Source organism: Hermetia illucens, chromosome 2 (genome assembly GCF_905115235.1).
Source record: "Hermetia illucens chromosome 2, iHerIll2.2.curated.20191125, whole genome shotgun sequence".
Taxonomy (NCBI): Eukaryota; Metazoa; Arthropoda; class Insecta; order Diptera; family Stratiomyidae; genus Hermetia; species Hermetia illucens.
The window spans coordinates 181,310,869-181,330,431 of record NC_051850.1 but is presented as its reverse complement, the minus strand read 5'-3'; the positions used below and the strand labels follow the sequence as shown (position 1 = coordinate 181,330,431).

The window sequence follows — 19,563 nt, the reverse complement described above, 5'->3', positions numbered from 1 at the left end:
TGAATAGGCAATTTACTGGAATAGGACAGTGGGCCTAATAATGGCCTGAATGCTCGGAGCTGCGGCTCCCCCCAGTTAACTAAACTAACTAACCCTCTCCCTTCTCACCTTAAGCTCAAAATAAAATTGATACTATTCATTGACGTTGACCAGATTTTCAACATTTTCATCGCGTTTTGCGTCAATAGGTACAACCTCCATAGCCAATGGAAGGATAGCACATCTGAAGTTTTTCCAACTTCAGGAACCACCACCGACAAGGACGAGCGAGAAAGTATGTTGCTCTCTAACTGGTCCATTCTGTCATTAAGTGGATGGCAGACTTAGGAGTTTCTCAACTCTCAAATTAAATTTTACCGAATAAAATCTTTAAGCTCACGGTAAAGACTAGACCCAGCATATTCGCTGAGTCGTTGAAAGCGTACATGTTACAAGCAATCTATTCTGATTTTTGCAACCGGCAGAAGTTGGCGGTAGTACCAAAAGTTGGAAAACTCCCTATTCATCCTGTCTTCCAAATACTAACCGAAAAATATTGAATAATTGATACCGTAAGAGACTGCCTATATCAGATTGACAAATGACATCATCAAGTTGGTTACTGGCTTGGCTGATAATGTGACTCATGAAAAGGGTATTATTTTTAACAATTGTGATGTAGCTACTTTCGTCCCTCAGCGGTGTGTATTAAACCCTTCACTCTGGAACAATGCGCGTAGCTAATGTGCGATGACACTTCAGGTTTCGAATGTGTGATTAGTACAGTTATTTCAACAGCAAAAGCAAAACGTAACTGCCTTTTGGAAGGAAGATCTTCCACTTTTAGTAGGTACTGCATAGGACCGAGCAGACTATCTTGAGACAGTTCAACCTTAGTTTTTCATTCACGTGAGTTATGTCCAGAGATATTGATGGTATGAGTCAAAGCTTATTTACGGCAAGAAACGTAGAATTCTTTTTCCCACGATTGGTAAAAAGGACTCCCTGCGTCTTTTCGCCGACTGGTCTAGTTTATCCATTCATAAACATGTTTTGACAGCTTGAATGGTTTCACACCTTCTCCGCAATCACAACCGCCACCACGAAACTAATCATTATTGTCCAGCATTCCTTCATACATTTTGATCCAACTTCCTTTTTTCTAGGATTTTGCTTTTATATGACGGACAGTAGACGCCTGCGATAGTCAGACTAAATTCTAATGAACGTTGGTCTGAGAGTGAGACTTTATCTAGTGCTCACCAGTCTCTAATCAGCCCTAACAACTTTGAAGTCCAGATTGTTAGGTCAATTACTTCACTTCTTCTTGGCCTCACGAACATAGGGGTGCACCCTTCGTTCCTGATCATCAGACCAGCTGAAGTGGTAAAATCAAACAGCTTCTTGCCTCTAGGATTGTAGTTGCTATTGCCCCAAAAAAATAGGCAGTTCACATCACAACCTATTAAGAGTTCAAGACCACTTGATTCTGCATACAATACCAGATCCCTTAGTTCTTGCGTTGGCTTTACTGATCCAACACAGATTTTGTTGAAACGAACCCATAGCTCATGTACCAGAAATATATAAGGACAATCCTCCAAATTTGTCAGCTTTGCTGCCAGTAGATTAGAGTAGGCTTTGTCATAATAATAATGATCGTTGGTACAGAATCCGTATTGGATCAGAGCCTTGAAGTGTGTCAGAGCTCCTCATTCAAGACCGTAACGGTACACAACAGGATAATATTACCCTGTAGGAAGCAATGTGATAAGTATTGCGCTCGCCCTGATTTGACTCAGGTACTCATTCACAGCTGAGTCGACTGGTGACGTCAAATCACGATACAAATCCTACTGCCACCAGTGAAGTTCGAACCGTGACAGCCTTGTGCTCTAATCACTCAGCTGTCCGGACGCATGCAGCAGGTTACTTTGACTAGCTCTTATGTTTGTAGACATAATTGTAGTCTAATATAAAAACCTCTGCTAACTGTGAAGTCTACTGTATTCAGTGTAGATCTCGCTGCGGTTACCAGTCTGTCCTCACCTTCCGCCGAAAATTCCGCTTTCTTGCGTCCGATTTCTTTGGACATTATCACACTTGGTGGTACAGCAATGTCCATGTCCTCATTCCCAAGCAACTTCACATTCATTCGTAGTGCCCTCCGTTGTCCTCGGCTGGGGACTCTCCCAGATTCACGGTGTCCGCGCTAAATGTCCACATGAACTCAACCTTTGGCCGACGTGACCAAATTGATATCGAAAATATAGAGGGATTCTGATTTAATTTGCTCATTATTTTAATGATTAAGATCACAATCAAACACTCGTACGGAAGAAGCTCACAATTGCGAGTAAGAAGGAAAAAAAAACCTAGACAATTATGTGCGCTGTTTGACTAGTTTGTTTTACGGTTCGACGACTAAGACTGCGCCTGCATTCGCCGGTGGCGTGAAAAAGAAAGAAGTGGAAGTGCAACGCATCGGCCTCGTATCAGATCGCGAGCTGCGGTTCAGTGCACAACCCGGGACGTGATCCCACCAGTGGGGTTATCGGGCGAACCTGACGCTCCGCAGACGGTTTTTGGAGCTTCCATAGGTTCGGCGAAGGCCTTCAGCCTCGACAAGGAGACCATTTGGGCCGCCCTGAACGTCGAGTTCGAGAACCCTAAAAAGTCCTTATATGGTGGGTGCAGCGGCCTTTGAGGAACGTCCAACCTAACAAGGACTTGCGAGCATGTCTCTAGGACGACGGAGGTCGACAGCCCCTCCGCCGTCGTATGTCGGGGAGGTGGAGCCGGCAGCAGTTTCGAAACCATGTCCCTGAGCAGACGCAGCATGCCAGAGTCGCTTAACTTTGCTCTGATATCCAGCACAAGGTCAGCGGGGAATCGCAAATTTTCCCCGTACACCATCTCCTCAGGGCTGGCCGCGAACTCCTCTCGATGGGTTTTGCGAAGGCCTAGGAGGACGAAAGCAAGGACTGCGACCATTATGGATCGTCGCGGGTCATTAAGGCGGCCTCTAGTGTCCGGTGTCAATGTTCCAGCATCCCACTGGACTGCGGATGGTATGCAGTGGCCCTGTGGCGTTTGAAACCAAGGAGCTTTCCTAACTCCGAAAAAAGAGCAGATTCAAACTGCATTCCCTGGTCCTTGATGATTACGGCCGGTACACAAAAGCGCGGCATCCTTTCTCGACTGAGGGCCTCGGCATATGATTGTGCCGCAATGTCAGTCACAGTTATTGCTTAAGGTCACCGCGTAAACCTGTTGATGATTGTGAGGCAATACTTATAAGCGTGTAAGTCTCGCAGAAGAGCCATGATGCCAAGGTGGATGACATGGAAGCGCTTGTTGGTCTGAGGGGACGGCGAGAACCATTTTCCGGTTCGTCGTCCTGATGCTGGGTGCCCTAGATCGTTTACTGCATGGAATACTTTTTGCGAAAATCGGCCGAAATAAAGGCCTAAGTCCCTTGTCTGGAGTCTCGGAGATTAGGTTGAAATTTGAGCCGAACATGAGAAACTCCTTGGACTTGTATTTGAAGTTTGCCCTCACATTCGGAAGCTCCGCGTCGTCGTTCTGCGCTTCGGCGAATGCCGTATAATAAACCGCGGCGGGGACTGTGTCCTATGCGATTCATGACAACGACGTTATATTTTTGCAGACACGTATTGGACATCGAAAGTAAACTGTCGGGCTATTGTTTAACCGCGAAAGTAAGGGGCTTGTGGTCGGTGAACACGGTGATCGATTTGCCTTCAAAGGTGGAACGGAAGTATTTAATAGTGAAGTATGCGACGAGTGGCTCACGATCATAGGCGTGGTAATTACGTTGAGCTGTGTTGAGCTGCTTTGAAAAGAAGCTCAACGGCTGTAAGGTTTGGTTCACTTGTTGGTGAAAAACGCCGCCTACCACTGTGTCTGAGGCATCAACGAACACCGCTAGGAGTTACATTTGGTCGAGGAGATGCCAGTAGTGTAGCATCAACAAGCTGTTGTTTGACAGTGTCAAACGGCTGGATGGTCCGGGTATACGACGCAACGTCGCGTGAGTCTTCCGTTTTGGGCTCGGAAAAGTAAACGTTCAGGGTCACTTGGTAATGCGCGGCCTTAACAAGAAACCACGATAGGAGTTTGACATGCCTAAGAACCTTTGCAAATCCTTCACCGTGGTTGCCAGGGGAAAGTTTTTGATCGCCTCGAGCATGTCTGGGTTTAATTGAATTCCGGCAGGGGTGATCACCTGCTTTTGTAGGAATTTAAATTTTTTAACGGTTTGAACGAATCCGGCCTCCAAGAGACGTTGAAAAATGCACGCGCGATGGTCCAAATGCTCAGATACGGAATAAGAGACGACCAAAGCATCATCCATGTTGACGAAACATAAGTTTAACTTTCGTAGAACAGAGTGGATGAATCTCTGAAATGTCTGCGCAGCGGTACACAAGCCAAATATCGTCCTAGTGAACTCGAAATGTCCGATAGATGTGCAAATAGCTTTTTTCGGTATGTGTTCAAGAGTTGCAAGGATTTGATGATAAGCCTTGGCCAGATCTACCAATGGCGAAGAGACAGCAGTTTATCAGTGAGTGCGCAAATGCAAAGGTTGGAAATGTCCTCGAAAATAGTGAAAAGCGTGTCGTTTACGCGGGTGGAAACTCTTCCTGACAACTTTAAAGAGGTTCCGGGGTCTATTATGACTTTGTTCTGCAGGTTCACTAACCGCCCATAGCCCCCACAGGAAGTCTGCACCTAAAATGAAGATGCTAATGCCCGTCAAAACAAACCGCCACGAAACAATCCGAGACTCATGTCCTTGTGCCTATAGCCGTAAGTGCGGATGGGAGAAGAGTTCGCGGCAGCCTGTCGCACTTTTTGCGGTGTACCGGAATTGGACCAATGGCGCCTACATCACCAGCTTGCCTTTCTTTCGCTTTTCTTGGTAGAGACGCAGGAGAAGGTTCTTATGGGCAACCTGATAATCTCTTCTCCTTTGCGGCTGACGTTTTCTTCTGCTGAGCCTTGATCTCCCTATCCTACCTCACCTCTACCCTGGAAGCAGCATCACCGAAAGTGGCAACAGGTGGAAAAACGCTCCTTTATATAATCGCAAAAACACGACAAGGTTGCAAATTAGATTGAAGTTTAACCGCCAATAGTTTGAGCCTAAGCTAGGCTAAAGCTGGGGAATTGTTTAGGATATGCTCCTCCCAATACAGAGGTGATGCAGCATCTGAAGAGTTGTCTCTGTCCTGGATGAAACTGTTTCTCTTTATTGTATTTTGATTGCTTGGGTGCAATGCCCCAAAGAGGGGTGCTTGGACCAAAAAACCTGGGAGTAAGTTGGTCTCCATTTGGTCCGGTCCAATATGATGTGAATGTGGACTTAGGATCGCCCATATCCTAAATAATTTCCTTGCTCTCCCGTTTTTTGAAAGAATTAGGCGACAGTGTCACCGACAGGCCGACTGACCGCGCTTTAGACGCCAAGTGGAAATTTTCAACTGAAGTGGAGAGCCTGTCTTCCATATTTTTCCTTGTTGGGGAACATGAATCTGGTAAGGCCTCCGGGGATCTATGCCTCGGCCACGACCTGATTTTTCAATGTCGCGGGTGGATTTGAAGTCTGTGATTAATTCAGATGATTAGATTTACTAAAGAAATCGAGAATATCATAAAGGCTTAGTGTAGCAATAAACTACTACAAGTTCTCCGACCCGAAAAAGGTGGAGTCAGAAAAGGCACCTCAATGTATTTGCAAAATAGGACTTTCATTTTTGCTTTGACCAATGGAAAAAGCGAATGAAGGGGTGTGTGGCCAAGCGACGGGAGTAACTTAATAAGGAAAAAACTTAAACCCTATACCATCGATTAAATGTAATAGCAAAATCCCATACCCTTCAACGATAGCTAATTAAAATCGGAAGCAATATTTCGTCTGTTCGCTGCGGAGACCAAAGCTGATTTAGTACTCATCTGTGAGCAGTACCGAAACAAGGGCCCAGTTTCATGGCACGCAGACATATCAGGTACCGCTGCCATCTGGGTTCGGGACGCTGGTGGACAGGTGGCGAGTTCTGGAAGACTTTTCGACAAGTGACCACCAATACATTGCTTTCGAAGTGGTGGACACAAACTCTCGGTGTGCGCCACCCCAGCGATCTACATGTACATGGAACGACGCGAAGGTGAACACCGGGAAGTTTGTTGAAACTCTGGGAACAGGTGGGGCCACGTTGAAGGGTACTCCTGGGGGCGGTGGCGCCGCGGCTGACACTGTCGTAAACTTAGTTATGAACCTGATAACGACGGTCTGCGGAGCCTCCATGCCCAGGAAGACATCGAGGCGCGGCAAACCTTCCATGTATTGGTGGACAGTGGAAATCGCAGAGCTCCGGAAGGAATGTCATAGGCTCCGCCGCTTAACACAACGTCTAGGCGACCGGGAGGAGGCATGTACCATAATGATGGAGTACAAATCAGCCAAAAGGAGACTCCGCAGCGCAATAAACAAGAGCAAAGCTCGCTGCTGGCAAAATCTGATCGACGAGGTGAATGGGGATCCGTGGGGACTCGGTTATAAACTTGTAACTCGAAAAATCGGGGCTCTGCGGAAAACCTGTTCACTTGAGGCCGAGCAGATGGACCGCATTGTGAGGGCACTCTTCCCTGCACACCCCGTATGGGATGGTGACGTCGCGTCGGCGCGGAGAGCGCAGAGGACTGTCCACTTTTCTCTATAAAAGAGTTGGAACAGGCAGTCCACTCTAGGAAAAACAAGAAGGCGCCAGGACCCGATGGTATTCCGCAGAGGTATACAAACTGGTATTCCAACACCGGCCAGACCTATTGCTCGGCGCATTCAACGCTTGCCTGAAAGAGGGCATTTTCCTGCTTGTTGGAAAGTTGCGAGGCTTGCGCTGATCCCTAAAGGGAGAGGCGATCCCGAATTGCCGTCTTCATACCGCCCACTATGTATGTTTGATACTGCTGGGAAAGTGCTCGAAAAGCTCATCAGAAATAGACTCGCTGAAGCGATACACGCTGTCCGAGATTTATCTCCCCGGCAGTTTGGTTTTAGGGCAGGGAGATCGACAATTGATGCTGTCTTGCAGGTCGTGGACGCCGTTCGACGAGCAGAGGCACATAGCCGCCGAACTCGACGGGTGGTGCTCCTCGTAACGCTTGACGTCAGAAACGCCTTCAATTCCGTAAGATGGAAAGACATTCTAGGCACACTAGATAATACTTTCAACGTGCTGAACTATCTCTTACGGATTTTGAGGGACTATCTGAGTAACCGCTCCCTGCTCTATGAAACACTAGAGAGTCAAAGGAGGGTGGAGGTCACGTCGGGGGTAACACAGGGATTCATCCTAAGGCCGGACTCTGGAACGCTACCTATGACAGTCTACTTAAACTCGACATACCAGAAGAGTCGCGTCTCTTCGGTTAGGCAGATGATGTCGCAGCGCTTGTTGCTGGACGCATTGTCGAACAGGCGCAAAGCAGACTCGGCATATTGATGCGACGGGTAAGCGGATGGATGACTACTCATGGTTTCAATCTTGCACTGGAAAAAACCGAAGTAGTCATCCTGACTAAAGAGAGAATTCCAACCCTGCGTCCCATATCGTTCGGTGAGTCGATAATCGAGTCAAAATCAGCGGTAAAGTACCTCGGGTTAGACTCTTGACTCAAAGATGAGCTTTTCTGAGCAAATCCAAGTAGCAGCCAACGAGGCTGCGGCTGGAGTTTCGGCGTTAAGTAGGCTAATGGCAAACATTGGGGGTCCTACGTCTAGTAGGCGACGTCTCCTGATGAGCTCAACGCAGTCTGCCCTGCTCTACGGCGCAGAGGTATGGGCTAGCGCTCTTAACAAGGAGGTATATCGTAAACACCTCGCGCAAGTACAGAGACGGGGAGCTTTACGGGTTGCGTGTGCATACCGCACAGTCTCTGAACCGGCCGTGATGGTGAACGCGGGAGTTATCCCCGTTGCTCTTCTTGTTAGGGAGCGTCAGGCCATATACAAGCGCAAGGGAGATGAGCCAAGAGAGGTGGTTGCTCGCGAAGAACGGCAACACACTCTAGACGAGTGGCAGCTCTCTTGGCAAAATGGAACTAGAGGCAGATGGACTGCGCGGCTCATCGGCAACTTAGGTGCGTGGCTGAATCGGAAGCATGGTGAGACTGACTATTTCCTTACCCAATTTTTAAGTGGGCATGGAAATTTTCAGTCTTACCAGCATAAGATTGGAAAGGCGCGCTCTCGGGATTGTGTGTTTTGCAATGGAGTTGTGGACGATGCCCACCACACTTTTTTTTCTGTGGAAGATGGGATGGGGTTCGTCAGCAGCTCTATTTAAACACAGGGGATCTCTCTCCAGACAACATTGTGGAAGAGATGCTGAGGACTGCTGACAGGTGGAACCGTGTTGCCTATTACGTTCGGGCCCTTCTCGTTGCTAAGAAGATAGAACTCGACCGGTGGAGGAGCCGGATGGCAGGGGGCTCCTTGAACTGACAGTTCCCTTCCTCCTCTCCCCTCCCGTTGGTGAAAGGAATTCCCTGATTTGAAGGCTCCGCAAGGCGGGAGAGTTCGGAGACTAGCCCGAAGTAATGTGACAAACGGTTCCAGGCTAGCTCTCTGACGATGGGGCGGTGTTTAGTTGGTAGTCCGACGACGTACCGAACCGGGAGTCCAACACTGTTTGCTTAAATGCATTTACCTACCCTACCCCAAAAAAAAAAAAATGTATTTGCAAAATAGGACTTTCATCTTTGCTTTGACCAATGGAAAAAGCGAATGAAGTGGTGTGTGGCCAAGCGAGGGGAGTAATTTAATAAGGAAGAATCTTAAACCCTATACCATCGATTAAATGTAATAGAAAAATCCCATACCCTTCAACGGTAGTTAATTAAAATCGGAAGCAATATTTCGTCTGGGCGGCAAATTTAGAATCAAAGTCCAATATTAACAGACAGAATGTATTCCTAGTCTGACAGCAGTATACATCAAATTTTCCTAATCTTCTAACTCTGCAGGAAAATAACTTAATTAATATGATTGAACTCTGCTATTGGAATTTATATGTTTCCGGCTGTTTCCTAATATCGGCAAAAATTATATGTTCAGAATACAATCTTACCTGGTAATTGGGGACACGTGCCGTTTTCCTAGAAATATATCTTGAACAATCAGAAGTCCTGGTTGGTAACAGTATTCATCCTAAATGCTCTAATGTAATTAATATTGTTCGGAGTATTCGCTCAAAATCAATGTAGGAAGTCAAAGAAACTTGAGAACATATTTTATTCATCCCAAGCCCAAGGCTGCAGGTGAGACTTATAATTAACACGGCAGGAGAGTCACAACCTAGGTTATAAGTCAGGTATAAGATTATAATTAATATTTAGGGGTTTACATACCTGTTACGCCGCTATTTCCTTGAAACCTTAGACTTCCGCTAGGTTGGCTTAATCAATAATAAGAGTCCTTTTTTTTCTTTCAGATAAGGCAATCCTTCAACTTAGTCGGCCTTGGAGTCACCTGCATCTCGTGGAATATTGAACGGTTTTTTGATTGATTTCAAAAACCAAAGAATCAGGAAAGATGGTGGACTATGCGATGACCACACCTGCTTTCCCTCATACCAACTTCAGTTTAGCAAATAACGAATCAATAACAGAATTAATTAAGGAAGAATATGGTGCGTATAGAATCAAGGATTCCTGCAATGATTTAATTGAACCATATTTGTGTCGATATAAAGCACGTATCTTGTATCTAAATGTGTATTCACCGACAGTCAATGAAAAGGAGTACAAGATTCGCTGTTGTGTCCGGGCCCGGTCTGAAAAAAATGTTACAATCGGAGAAGTGCTTCGAGGGTTCCACGAAGAGTTTGTTGCGTAATTTATATAATCAAGATTCCTATCCCAGGGGCTGTAGCAATTGCTGAGGAATGGATGGTAACCCAAGTATAGATGCTTGCATTTACGTCTCAAAGATACAAATTTCAGCTATATTTTCATCTAATTCCACTAATTCACTCAATTTGATTCATTTTCACTTCCATTATTCCCGAGTAATTGGTACAGCTCTGAATCCAGACAACTTATCCTGGGGGAATATTCAAGCGAGTCCTGGGCACAACAGCCTTTCTTAGCACAGTCAAGTGTGAATTGTTGAAAATTTGTCCGTACAAAGTTTAATGGAAATCGTACCGTTTACGTTTATTAGATCTTCTGTACGAAGTTCCGACGGAGGTTGTGGTCTTCCTATCGATTGCCTACGGCGGAATTAGCTTCATAGCTGTCGTCGGGAATATACTTGTCATTTGGATTGTAGCCACAACTAGGCAAATGCACACTGTTACGAACATGTACATAGCGAATTTGGCACTGGCTGACGTTACCATAGGCATGTTCTGTATACCATTTCAGGTAGGTATGCTTGCAATTATGGTTAGAATGTGAAATAAAGCGAATATACCCTGTGTGTTGCTTCCTGCCTTCCTTTGACACCTTTTACCTCGACGTCCGTATCCTGATTCCACCTCCTTTTGAAGCAATTTAATTTCCTGATGCTATTGGAATCATCAATCCTGTGGTTGACATCCATTTCTGTAGCCAATTCCGTTCTATTCGGTAACCATTTTGTCCTCTCTCGTTACAGTTCCAAGCGGCTCTCCTGCAAAGGTGGAACCTACCGGACTTCATGTGCGCTTTTTGTCCGTTCGTGCAGGTGGTGAGTGTAAATGTTTCGGTTTTCACACTGACTGCGATTGCTATTGATCGACATCGAGCAATTATTAATCCCCTCAGGTGAGTGTAGATTTAAGCTTCTGAGAATTTACGAAAAAAAGTGAGGAAGGTAAAAGTTTGCTGGAAATTTTTAGTATAAGAGAAGAAATGAGGCTGAAGGATATTTTTCTAACTAAGAAGTATTAATGATTGTTTAAAAGCATACCTCCCTGGAGCGTTCAGGACTCTGAATCGGAAGCGTCAGCCACTCTGGGGTTTCTCCGATCCATCTCCCTCTCTTTCGCTTAAGTATGCCTTGAATGTAATGTTCCACTTAGGTATTATTATTATTCAGTTAAGGGAAAGTCGCACCGAGTCCTTGAAGAAGTATTGTGCCCCTTTTACTGCTTATAGTGTACCTATTGATTATAGTATCTCAAGTAGGCCTGTAACCTTTAGGAACTTTAGTATGTTCCCCACTTCCAGATGTTTCAGCTTTGCATCTGGTATTAAGTGTTTTTCCAGAAGTCTCGACCTACTTTTCACAAGTGCCGGACACTGTCCCAGGACGTGTACAGAGGTTTCGTCCTCCTCCTCACAAAACCTGCAGGCAGTGTCCGTAGATATCCCTAGCTTTCCTAGGTGATAGTTCAGCCGACAATGACCAGTGAGAATTCCCACCATGATTCGGAGGTTCTTTTTGGTGAGGTTTAAGCAATCCTTTGTGCGCATGGGTTCGTATCCCCTAATAAGCACCCTGGACTGCTCCATCCCTGGTAGGCCCGCCCAGTATAGTTCCCTCAACCGTTCCTCTTCACTTCTTAGATTCATAGCCATGAAACTGTTTCCGATTCCATAGAAGGGTTCTGGCCCATGTAAAGGCGTCCCTGTTCCCTTCTTCGATAGTTCGTCCGCTGCCTTGTTGCCTTCCAACCCAGCATGGTCTGGAACCCAAAGTATCCAGACCTTGTTGGACGAGCCGAGTGTATTCAGTCTCTCAAGGCATTCCCATACCAGTTTAGAGTTCACCTGGTTGGACCTAAGTGCCTTGATCGCTGCTTGGCTATCGGTGAGAATAGCTATGTTCTGCCCCCTATAGTTCCTTTGCAGATTGAAGGAGGCACATTTGTCTATGGCGTATATTTCCGCCTAGAATATGCTAGTCTACCTGCCAATTGGCTCAAAGTACATTTTCCTTGGACCAATGACACCGGCACCCGCTCCCTCTGCTGTGAGGGATCCGTCAGTGTACCAAGTAATCAGTTGCTGGTTTAAGCCGTATGTCGCAGCCACGCTCTCCTAGTTTGCTTTGTTACTCCAACGTATTTCAAACTTCTTATCGAAGTGAAACCTCGTTGTCATGTTATCCCTTGGTATCAGTAATTCGGGATACCGCCTAGAAAGAATATCAATCTTCCTTCGATTTAGGCAGCTCCCCGCCTCACTCATACTACCGGCCATCTTGAATATTGCCCTCCTTGTCTGCATCTGTATGTGAGATGGAGGGGGATTAATCCCAGAAGGACCTCCAGGGATGCCGTTGGGCATGTCCTCATTGCCCCACTGACACACACGCAAGCCAGCCTTTGGACCCACTTAGCTGCCGCGTGAACTCAAATATGAAGTTCCGAGACGCAAGGCACCCTTCCATCGAACCGATATGGCTATGGCGCTCCCTCCTGCATGAGATAAAGGTGAGGGAGGGCATCATCCACCACTTCTTTGCAATAAATTTAGTCGTCCGACCATGGTTTTCAGATTGTATGATGTAAGATTGAAAAGACCCATGCCTGTTGAGCAGCTGGGTTAGGCAATAGTTAGGGTTACCGTGCTTTCGATTGAACCACGGGCGCTAGTTGTTTATGAGATGCGCGATCCATCTATCACTCGATTCTCTTTTTCTAGATTACAACCAAGCGACAGCTCCCTTTGTTCCTTCACCTTTTCTGAGGTATACAGGCCTCTGCTCGTTAACACTAACAGCGATCGAAACAACTTCCATGATCACCATTACAGCTGGCTCGTAGAGGGTATGATAGGCAGATACAACTCGCAGAGCCCCTTGTCTTTGTATTTGCGCTAGACGCTTACGGTATGTTTCCTTACTGAGGGAATCGGCCCATACTTGGGAACCGTAAAGAAGGACGGATTGAATCGCACTCATCAGCAAGTGATGCCTGATGGATAAGGGATCTCCGACATTGGACATCAGTCGGCAGATCGCAATCAAGCCAGCAGCATCCTTGTCTACGGTATTGCAAGGAAGCTTATCTTCGTGTCTATAATGATGCCATTCGACATTGTTCTTCGCGGCTCTCATATAGTAGGACATGGTCCTTTAAATAGTCCCTCAACATCTCCAGTAGGTAGCTTGGAGTATGGAAACAATTTTCCAGTGCCTCGAACATGTCGCACCACCTCGCAGAATTGAAGGAGTTGATTACGTCGAGGGTCACAAGGAGCACCACTTGCTGACAGTGGGGACTGTGCGTCTTAGTCAGTTTTCCGGCTTGGACCACCTCTTCAATGGTATCAATTATGGATCGCCTCGCTCTAAAATCACATTGTGTAAGCGAATGGCCTCCCGGAGCACGTATTGCGTCAGTCAGTCGTACCTTGATGGGTTTCTCCAACAGCTTCCCTGATGTATTCAGCATACTGAGCGGGCGATATGGTCACGGCACCTCTGGGTCGCCTTTGCCCCTGCTTATCAGCAGAAGTCTTCCAGCGAAAGGAAAAACAGCTGCTGTCAGATATGCATTGAATGTGCCGAGTAGCAAATCCGGCTTGTATCTACATATGAGTTTCAACATTTCGCTAGGAATACCATTCGGTCCTGGAAATTCTTTGTCCTTCATGGACGGTATCACCTCCTCTAGTTCCTTTTCAGTGACAAGTTGCCGTTCGTCAGTGCTCAGTCCTTCGTCGGCAGCGACATTTCGGATGAGGTAGACAGGAGAAAGTGACTGCACGATTTCTTCCGTTTTTGCTGCTTCTATAGAACAGAGTGATCGATGGGCACCGAGTTTTTTAGTAACCAGCTTATACCCGAGGCTCCATAGCCTGTTGATTTAATGTCGAAGTTCGTTTTTCCCGCTCTTATACTCTGCAAATTTAAGCGTTACTTCGTCTTGACCTCTTGCGCTCTGAGCAATCAGCCCAAGTCTGAGGCAATTCCTTCGTAGATTTCCAATTTCAGCCGTCCACCAATACTTTCCCGGGACGCAGTTTCCTATTGGGAGCCAATCCATTATAAGACGCGGCGATAAGTCTTATTGTTGAATTAATTAGCGATTCAGTTGCGGCTCTTCTATCAGCACTTGAATCCTGTCGCTGATTCACTCCTATTGTGGGAGCTTCGAAAAATTTTCCGCTGTTGATTTTCCCGATGTTTCACCCAGTAGGTGCTGATCGGACGGCAGAACATTGGGAAAAGCCATCGTTGGACAACTGACAATAAGGACTCCGTAGCAAAAGTTACGTCAGGGATGCCCTTGAAAACAGGGCGTTAGAATGTCGGAGAACTACCGGTATTTAGGGCAGACAGGTCCTGGCAGCCGTCTCCAAAATCTGTGTGCCCCGAGAATCTGGTGGTCCATGACGCCGAGCCTCGGGTGGGTCAACGTTGAAAAACATCACTTCCGCACAACGAACCTAATTGATGCCGTCCCCCCGACCATGGATCCGCTCTCGCCAGTTAATCTCTCGCCCAGATGGTAGCAGTGCCAGATATATCGGCATACCATGGTATGGGTATTATGGTGAGCTCTTGGTGCTGTTCGGTCAGTTCTTCTTTCTTGTACCATTTGCCCCATCAGGTCCTATGCATGTTTGTTTGCAGGATGTGTATTATGGCGCTTGACTTTTCACTTCCTGTTCTTTGAAAATCTGGCAACACCCATATCTGGAAACATGAAGGAGGGAAGGGAAGAACACAGCATTTTGCCGATTCACAACTCTCTCCTTTGTGTCCTGGTTTGCTATATTTGCAACACAAAATGCTTCTGTCCTGTCCCTTGCAAGTCCCTGTAATATGTCCGTACTTCTAGCATTCAAAACAGCGGGTTGGAACTGAACTTTGCGTTATTCTGCAAATAATCCACCCGACCTTTATTTTCCAGAAATTGACCCGACGTCTTCTCAGGGACAAAGCAACGGTCAATTTTTGTTCTATGAAAGTGACACATATAACTCCAACTAAAGGTTTCTAACGTCTGGGTAATCTGCTTCTTATAGCCTTCTCAATCTTTTACGTACTAGCGAGACAATTCAGATGCCTTATTTCAAAAGGGCACATGGGTTGGAAACCACTGCTTTGATACCTGCAATGCTCTGCACTGTCTGGCAAAATGCACTGTTCTTATCGGTATTCTCAACAAGTATATCGCCTTTTTTCAACGCCGTTTGGTCTGCTTAGTTACCATCTCGCGGAGTTCTTCTTGCTGTGCTCTCGTTAATAGTTTCGCGCTGTTTTCTCCTCGCCCCCTTTTGTCGATTATTTGTTCCCCCATTGTTGGGCTGAAGGCACTGTGTTTTGTGCAACTAGAGGCTGCACTAGCGATGTGCTTTTCCCATAGTTCCTCTCCGACTGTCTTCCATTATGTCACTTTTGCCATCGATGATGATGTTTTGCTGGACGAGCAGCCTTCATTTTCCGTAGGATTACCCCGCACTTCTTGAAAAGCTTCTCTTCTTCTACCCTTCCCTTTCGGGTGACGTCTATCTTCTCCGGCGAGATGACTTGCATTTCGGCCTTATTGGACAGTTCATCACCCCTTTTTCCCGACAAAGGGGTATCACGCAGCTTGGAGTTAGTGCCTAATGCTTATGCTTAATATTTGTCAAGGAAAAAGCAAGCAATCAAAGAGGAAAGAAACTACCTAACTGGATAATTCCAGCCGATTTCTTGTCTTAGGACTAAGAAGAAGTGTAGCAATTGAATTAAATATCGCGTTTATTTGATTCAACCTTACTGGTGACTCTATTCTGCCAAGTATTCCTCTCAAGTTCGTTTTTAGTAATCGTTGTCTTAAAGAAGTGTCGCACGAAAATAGGTCGCGGGACCTTTTGCTTAACCGCCGCTTCGGTTAAGGTGCCTCAGTTTTAGAAGCGGAACCCGGTGGCGTGGATCATTCAATTGGCGCAGTGTACGCTGGCGGACGCCACTAAGCTTAATCACGCTTTAGTCATCCTGAACGTGAACTATGTCACCGTCGTCGCCGACGTGCTCCTACACCGAACCCAACAAACAGCTCAGGCGTCTGTCGGTAGGTGAGATAGGCAGGTTGAATTACTTGCTGGCGGATCTGGCGCTTGGCAACCGCATCCCTATCCAGTTACTCCTGAAGGTGACTCAGCTGGGTGGGACAAAATTGGCTCAGATAGAACTATTGAAGTTCTTGTGGCTTCAGCGACTGTGGAAGGGTACATAGGCCATACTAGCGTCTAAAGGAATTGCAGCAACACGTCGCCTTACACTGTCCGACCCCCATAGTTGACGCGACCAACTGATAGACACAGACGCGGAAGTTGTGGTCCTTTTCATTTTTAGACCCAACAAGCTTCCCTCAGCAGCTAAAGTTAGCGGCCGCAAACACCATGCCCATTACTTACAGCTACAGGAATTTAAACATGAGTGTTGACTTCGGTAAGGCTTTTTCGTCGTGTTTCATTTAACATTAGTGTTCCCATATTAGGCGCAGAGTTCCTGTATTACTGTAGGCCGCTGGTAGATATGCAGCACAGGTCCCTGATATACCCCTCTCTTCGGTCATCAGGGAAAATGCACCATCAAATCCCTGTTACTCCCAAAGGTATTCCAAAGATAGCAATTTGGACACCTTTCTGACTCTCTGAATTCACACCGATGACTTTTGGTTTATACAATGTGCCGAAAACCTTCTAGAGACTCCACTATATGGTGGAAGCGAAACCTAGGCTTCTGTCTCGTCTACTTGGATGAGGTTTTGGTTGCATCTTCTACCGAGTTGGAGGTTTTAGCGCATTTTGAGAGCATTTTTCAATGCCTCTTTGTAAATGACCGAATTCTTAACTTTGAAAGGTGCAGTCTGCCTGAGCAGACTTCAAACACAGATGAAGGGAATAAGTGGTTCTCGAAATATCGGTATTTGCAAGATTAACAAATATTACTAGTGAAAAGAAAATACAAATCTTAATTATTTTAAATAATTCAATGGCTAGAAACACCGCGAGATTACGCGTAGATCCAAATAAATTTTTAAGGTGTTTCCCATCTTCGGTTCACCTTCGTCTATCCGCTGCCATATCTCCGAAAAGGGAGCGTAATCGTATAGTCTCCAGCAATAATTTCTGGTCTTCCATTAGCAATTACGTAAATTTTTGGGTCAGACAGTGCATCGCAGACCAAAAGTGTAAGCTCACTTAGCATGCTAGAAAGGAAGTATGTAGGTATTTCCCAAATCAAAAAATCGCTTCCACACCATACAGCTCAAGATCGTAGACCCTTTGCGAGACTCGGATGGCTACAAGTATTACCTTAGGATCATTGATGGGTTTACACGGTAGTTGAGGCAATACCTCTGAAGCACATTACAGCACAGTCATGTGGTGAGGCCCTTTATCTAGATTGAATTCTGCGCCTTGGTGTTCCCATCGTAATAATCACAGACCAGGGAGTGAACCTAGTGCCTTCTCGGAGCTAGAAAAGCTCCTTGCATTCAATCGCCAGCGAACAACCGCATACTATCTGCAGTCCAGTGGGATGCTAGAATGTTGTGGTCAGGTGCTAAAGGCAGCTATTATGGTCCCAGATGAGCCGTCCTGATCACGGGTTTTGCGTTTTGCTCCGCTTAGCCATTAAAATCACAGAATAGTTTGCTGTCAGCCATACTGGTCTGGTGTACGGGGAGAACCTAAGACTACCCCGTGACCTGACCGTTACCTACAGAAGAGACGGACTTGGAAAAAATGGATTGTTGCGCCTGCTACGTCTCGAAATTGAAGCTGCTTGTGCCATATTGTTACGCGCAGCCAGCGGCCTACACTCCTAGGAAGCTTGAAGTTTGCACCTTCATTCTGATCAGGGCTGATGTGACCTCTGATGGTCCTCGAGCGTGAGAAGCACGCTTCAGTTTGGGCGCTGGCGGCAAGCTCAAGACGTCCTCCTTGGTAAGACTATAACCTTCTTTCCAGAGGGCAGACAGCATTGGAAGGAAACGTGAGTGTACGTTTTGGCGCCCGCCGGTCGTCCGCGGCCGAATTGTGCCACTACGGGGTCTCGCCAAAACCCCTCGACTTCAATCGAGGGCAAAGTACTTTGGTGGAGCCATATTGAAATTTCCAGTAAATTAAATTAATTATTTAAATTATTCTCGAAAAAAATATTTAAACATTTGTATCTAAAAATTCCAACAACCACGGTTCAGATTACAAACTCAGTAAACAGCCTTAATGCCAGCTAGACCACTTTTGTTTAAACTTTTTTTCACTATCCTTGCCTCGTGAAAATGGCTAAAATTCTGCCCTTGACTTCCATTTTAAACTAATTGGAAAAATTTAAGCGATTTGGCGTTGTCGTTCACAAGAGACCAATTGCGGAAGCCAGGTCAACCAGGTTTGACAATACCCGAGAAATTCATACCCCGCAATAGCAGCAGTACGTCTGGGCTACATTTTACTGCTTGCATTTACTGCAATGGAGCAACAACGAAAAGCTCGAGTAGTGACACGCTTGGGTAGTTTCACAAACTAGCATGTGCAAAGATTCTCTATTGCCTGGATCGAGCCGCTAGGTAAAATGCATCCAGTGGAATGCAATTTAGGAGATAATTGAAGGTTTATTGCTAATTGACCAGTTTTTAAGGATTATTTAAATGGATGCAGAAATCATTGCTATCACACTAACACTAAATTTTCTTCAAAATAAAGTAATGAAATAAAATTTTCCACAAATTGGTTTCTTCAGAATGAATTTTTCAATTTTAGCCAATCGGAAATGACTATCAATACACAGGCAAATATTATATGCAATATTAACCCTGACAGGTACTTTCTACACAGAGGAAAAATCAAGGTCTCTCTGCTGGTTTCAACACCTAGCAACATCCTGTCAAAACTTAGCTGCAAATTTAATGCTTTCGACGCCAGAAAAATTCTATTCAAGCAAACACTTTCAAACTGTCGAGGAGTGGATTAATTCTGATGACATTTCAGACAGTTATCATCAACGCCATCCATAATTACAAAACCTGACTGAATATCCTGACGGTGATATGTTCCATGTATCCGCATTCTGAGTTTCAAATATAATTTATCTCACTCATCAACAAGGATCAAATTGCAAACATATATTAAGTTTGTTGTATTTCCAAATGGATGTTCCATGTTTGAGGAACTTTTTCCAGGAAAAACTTTGGTTGGCAGGAGGTGAAATTCACAGAACAGGTTGGCAAGGATGCCTGGTGCTGTAGGATGGATTCAGAAGAATATTCTAAAGTGACTTTTTTTTGCTCATTTTTAATATCGCTGAAGATAAGATCCTTTTGCAGATTTGGAATTGGGATTCACATTCATATATTCATACTTACCAACTTACCTTGGTTGGGTTATAGAAATCGAGGCAACAGAAATAGATTTTATTACGAGGGACGAAGGAAGGATGAAAATAAACTGAATTATCACTGAAAAGGGTTGGCTAAAATCTAGACCGAACGATACGGTTGGAGAAGGGTACTTCCGATTTAGTGTAGGCGGAGGAAAAGGGACTTGAGTATTAAGAAAAGTACGGAATTCACACACATAATCATCATCAGGTTTGATAGAAACTATAAATTGAAATATTAATTTTGC

The 19,563-nt window shown here is 45.5% G+C and overlaps 1 protein-coding gene across 1 annotated transcript in view; it reads left to right on the top strand.

Moving 5' to 3' along the window:
• The window catches only part of LOC119649915 (prolactin-releasing peptide receptor), a 214,270-nt gene that overhangs the window by 173,710 nt on the left and 20,997 nt on the right, over positions 1-19,563 (top strand). The window contains exons 4-6 of the mRNA XM_038052317.1: positions 9,508-9,698; positions 10,232-10,434; positions 10,667-10,815. Coding sequence (XP_037908245.1) covers positions 9,602-9,698; positions 10,232-10,434; positions 10,667-10,815 — 449 coding nt within the window. The 5' untranslated portion in view covers positions 9,508-9,601. The remainder of the gene's footprint in view (positions 1-9,507; positions 9,699-10,231; positions 10,435-10,666; positions 10,816-19,563) is intronic.